At 42.3% G+C, this 5,216-nt stretch overlaps 1 protein-coding gene across 1 annotated transcript; it reads right to left on the reverse strand.

Moving 5' to 3' along the window:
* Window positions 1-2,316: 2,316 nt before the first annotated feature.
* Window positions 2,317-5,008, reverse strand: fzd10 (frizzled class receptor 10). The gene has a single exon (XM_058390311.1). It carries the CDS (start codon window positions 4,256-4,258, stop codon window positions 2,501-2,503), a length of 1,758 nt encoding a protein of 585 aa, XP_058246294.1. The 5' UTR covers window positions 4,259-5,008; the 3' UTR covers window positions 2,317-2,500.
* Between the last annotated feature and the right edge of the window lie 208 nt (window positions 5,009-5,216).

The following is a 5,216-nucleotide window of genomic DNA, read 5'->3' on the forward strand; positions in this document are numbered from 1 at the left end:
TCACACAATTTATAACACACATTGTTTGCATGCATTGTGTTTTTTTGTTTTGTTTTGTGTAGTCATGTCTAGCCATACATGATAACAGGTCATGTGACCTAAAAATTAACTTTGGACATGCCATATATTCTTCTTGGGAGCAGGCTGCCTAGGTAGCTGGCATTTTAGTAGGCTAAGCCAGTCAAAAAAAGATAGAGCTTCCACACAGACATATATATTTTAACCCAATACTGTACGATATCGTGTACGGTTAAATCATTTTGATATATACATAGTATCATCTGTATAAATGGACTGTTTGCTGTATCTTGTTTGTTGGAAGTTCTTGGGCTGATTGACCAAATTTATCCACATTCTGTCCATTTCCTATGAAAAGAACCCTCATTTTAATTTAAAGACTTACAAGCCTTAGACCTTCTCTGGCCAAGTGAGACGGCGACGACATGTACAACGGCATCAGAATCGCCTTTTATGGTCATATCAGACCCAACACAGTGAAGATGCTAGAAGGCCTAGAAAAACTGACGTGCTCCGAATATCACGCTCTGCCGCAACACAGCTTAGCGCAATGGCCCTTTTGAAGTTATGCCATTTTTTTCTCTTGACTTAGATGAACTTACATAATCCTGGCTGAGCTCTTGCATGAGAAGGCTAAAAATGCCACTCTGTAAACTTTTCAAATCCTTAAAGCTCAACTTGAAAGCATAACTGGAACGCACGCCATTGCTGCAGCCATTCAGGATCCCAGTTACACCACCTGAATATGACAATCACACACTTTTCAGCTCTCTGACGTGCATCCATAACGAGAAAAAACCCCGGCATCATTTAAATAAGAAGCTACGCCACAAACATGACCTGATTTAATGGATCGATAAAAAAACCAAAACAACAACAACAAAAAAAGCTTTAAAGCCTTGGCTTCTGTATTGTTTTTTTGAACAGAACATAGAAGTGAATAGATTAATAGGGGAGAAATATGAAAGCCAGGCATTTCAAAAGTGGTTGGTTTTGAAATAAGGCTAAAAATCAAGCTTTGTTCATAATCTCTTTGATGCCGTCAAACTTTTTTATTTTTATACCCCCCATCCCTTTCGAGTCTGTACTAAACAAGGATTCTTGTGAGCAGAAAGAGGCGTCATTAGACACCAATATTCAAAAAAATAAAGTTCTTGGCTAAATGGTAGTGCCACACTTTTTAAAAGATAATATTTATTTAATATTATTCCTATTTAATATTATTTATTTAATAATATTACTTATAAAAATTTTTTTTTTAACATGCTAATACCAGCTGTGGCCTATTTTATTGTTATATATAATATATACACTGATGGATAATGATATCATAACATCACATTTCCTAGCACTAATCCATACCAGGTTTTTTAAAAAATAATATTTATTTAATATTATTACTATTTAATAATATTACTTAACAAACTTATTTTTAAGATGCTGATACCAGCTGTGGCCTATTTTACTGTTAAATATAATATATATATACAGTATATATATATTTACACTGATAGATAATGATATCATCACATCACATTTCCTAGCACTAATCCAGAAACTCAGTGCAGCCCATTAATCCATTATGTCAGTTTTAGTTCTTGCATCTTTGCCAGATTTATCTTATATATTTATATATTTAATTTATACATGTGTATATTTTACAATTCAATTCTGTGACCTGAATCTAAAAGAACACAAAGAATAAACCAACACCGAGGTTCGAGACTCTAGTTTCTGAACATCATAAACTAGAAAGTCTTTATTAATTCTTACAAAATATGAACTTTTTTATTTTTTTTTAGAAATATATACAAAGGATTTGTTGTGCTACAAAAGAAAAAAAAGAGCTCAGTGTGAGCAAAAACAAACAAACAAACAAACCAAAGGGCTAAGAACCTGCTGTACAAAACACCCCATCAAAAAGGCCTCTGTCTTTTACGACAACATTTAGTGCTTGTAGATTTGCTTTATGCCATGGAGGGCCTTCACAATGGCCAGTTCATTCTCTGCAGCCAACAGCTGCTCTCCAATGTCAATGTGGCAGTGTGTGACACGGCCTCCATTTCCATAGAAAAGCCACAGGAACATGCAGCCAAGTATGCGGAATCCTTTTAGTGTCTTTAATGGGCCACTACAGTATTAAGAGTCTTGTTCTCTCTGTCACTGAGAGAAACATCTATTGCACATGATACAGCCGTTCGCAGTGAAATAACCACAAAGAGGACTCCATCCCTTTTGAAAACAAACAGTTCCTTAAGTGGATAAGTAGTACAGAGCATCTGACTGAAAGGCTGGTGGTTTATTTTCATTATTCGAATCTGTCCTTAGAACACTGCATTTTTTTTTGTTTTAATTTTAACAACTAAGGTTTGCATAAAATATACATGAACTTGTTCACCCATAGACTCGAACATATAAACCGACTGAAAAACAAACTGTGTCCCGCATAAGTCTGTTTGTTGTGCGTGTTAAGATTTTGTGCTCATACACATGTAGCAGGAGCTCCAGTGTGTTCATACTTCGTTTTGTGTCCTTTAAGTGCGGGGTGAGGTTTCAGGTAAGGTCGACTGCCCGTGAAAACGCACGCTGCCTTCCTCCTCGCCCTCTTCCTCAGTTTGCGGCTGAAGACGTTCTGCCAGGACTGCAAAGTTTTGGAAGTCCAGATCCACATGCCGCTGGTGATGCCCACCACCAGAAGCATAAATATCTTCACCATGAATATCTCAACAGCCGGGATGGAGCTCTTCATGGTGCACTCCTCTCCGCTCCCGTTGACGCCTTCCATGCAGCGCTGCTCTCCTGCCAGAACTTTCCAATAGTCCATGTTGAGACGCTCGTAGAAGTAGCAAGCAATGACACATGTGGCAGGAACGGTGTAGAGGACGGAGAACACCCCGATACGCACCATCAGCTTCTCCAGTTTATCAGTGTTCTCTCCTTCTGTTTTCATAACCTTGCGAATGTGAAAGAGAGCGACGAAACCAGAGAGCAAAAACGAGGTGCCTATGATCAGGTAGCATGACAGAGGGATTAGGACAAAACCAGTCATAGCCTTGACATCCATGCTGCCTACATAACAAATGCCTGTCAGTTCATCACCTGCCACTTTTCTCATGACCAGAATCAGGATAGTCTTTATGGCTGGGATAGCCCATGCAGCCAGGTGGAAGTAGCTGCTGTTGGCTTCAATAGCCTCGTGTCCCCATTTCTTTCCAGCTGCCAGGAACCAGGTGAGAGTCAGAATCACCCACCAGAGGGAGCTAGCCATGCCGAAGTAGTAGAGAATGAGGAAGACTATAGTGCAACCTGTGCTCTCCAGGCCTTCTTGGATGATGTACTGGACACCGCTGTCACGGTCACAGGCCACATTTTCAGCCCCAACAAACAGACGAATGAGGTAGCCTACGGAATAGACGCAGTAGGACATGGAGAGGAAGATAATAGGGCGTTCGGGGTACTTGAACCGCTGTGGGTCAATGAGAAAGGTTAGGACGGTGAAGGCGCTGGAGACAAAGCAAAGGATGGACCAGATGGCTATCCAGACCATGGAGAAGCGCTTGTCTTCCTGGCTCCAGTATACGTCCACTTTAGGGTAACACTTTGGGGCGCACGACTCGCTCTTCTGCACGTAGTGAAACTTCCCAGGGTTCCCGCAAGTGTCCTTCCCCATCCGTTCCTTAATGGGTAGATCCTGGTTGTTCCCATGTCGAGGAGGGCGTGAGTCCGGAGGCTGGGTGTGAGATCCTTTTAAAGACGTATCGTCGCTGCCGTTGTTGGGGGCCTCCATGCAGAGGTAGTTAGGGTCGTTCTTATTAGGCAGCCTGGAGCAGTCCAGGGAGTCTGGCCAGTGAAAATTAAACTGCTCCATAATGGGAGAACACTTCTGCCTTGCTTGTTCGCACATCACTCGGCAGGCTGGGATCGGGGTGGAGACCTGCTCCGTGCACATGGGGGCATAGAGTGAGCACAGGAAAAACTTGAGGTGGCTGTGGCATCCGAACTCGATCAGCGGCACGAACTCGTGAAGCTTTATGGAAGCCTCTAACTGATCCTCGTGCCCCATCAAGTTAGGCATAACTGTCAAGTTGTACCCAATGTCCTTGCAGAGAGGGATGGAGATCTCCTGGCATCTGCCTTCTCCTGGTCGATCCGGGTCTATGGAGCTGATCGCCGAGCACAAAGCGGCTCCGAAAAGCAGCAGCGAGCTGCGAAGGCTCCATTCAAATGTGGAGTGAAACATTTCGGGTTTTCCCACACCGGGTTATCTCATGTAGCACATGTAGTAATGACAGCGATGTTTGCCTTTCAAAACAGCGCGTATTGAGCGAATGAGCTGCAGGACAGGTTCATTGAGTTGCAAATTCGACTCACTAAAAATAGGCAGCCGGACAACTTCTGGACAACTAGGTACGGCGTACGGTAAATCCTGGAGAAGTTAAGACGGAGGCGATTTTCCGCGTTTCATAACATCTTTGATAGAAAAACTCACTTCCACGAAGAGGAGCATGAGGACAGAAGGAAAATCCGTCCATTCCCGTCGAAATACAGACGCAACTGTCTTTCTGATTTCGATTAAATCCAGAGAATTTTTCACTGCTTCGCCAATGTGCTTTAGTCCTGTGAGGCAATGAAGAGACTCTGTCCTTCACTTGAAAAGTTCTGATACTTTTCCTCACTACAAGAAAAAAATAAATAGCGTCAGGATGGGATGCCTCTTCTTTCTTTCTTTCTTTCTTTTTTTTTTTAAAGAAAGCAGTCTGTCATCATTAGTCCTTGGTGAAATCCTTAGTTAAGTCCCTTGAAGACGAATGGTAAGTGAAGTGAGAGAAAGTGAGACTGTGATACTCCGGACACTCCGCAGCTCCGTCTGAGAGTGTGAGCCGGAGTGTGTGAGTCTAACCTGCTAAAAGATCCGCCTTCAAACACAGCCTCTTTGCATAAGAAAGCCTAAACTGACACGGCGATTATATCCCCCTCCTAAAACCCCCACGGAACAGCCTGTAGGAGGTTTTAAAGTCTAACCAACATTTTTTCCCCCCCATTTCTTTTACACCCGGACATCATAGCGAAGTTCTCACACACCATTTGTTGTTGTTTTGGTCCGTGATTAAACTCTCAGCCTCAGCGCGAGGCGGTGACAAAACGCCACGACTTTTATTTTATTCTTTTAATTTTTTTATTTTATTTAATCTTTTTTT

Source organism: Hemibagrus wyckioides, linkage group LG05 (genome assembly GCF_019097595.1).
Source record: "Hemibagrus wyckioides isolate EC202008001 linkage group LG05, SWU_Hwy_1.0, whole genome shotgun sequence".
NCBI lineage: Eukaryota > Metazoa > Chordata > Actinopteri > Siluriformes > Bagridae > Hemibagrus > Hemibagrus wyckioides.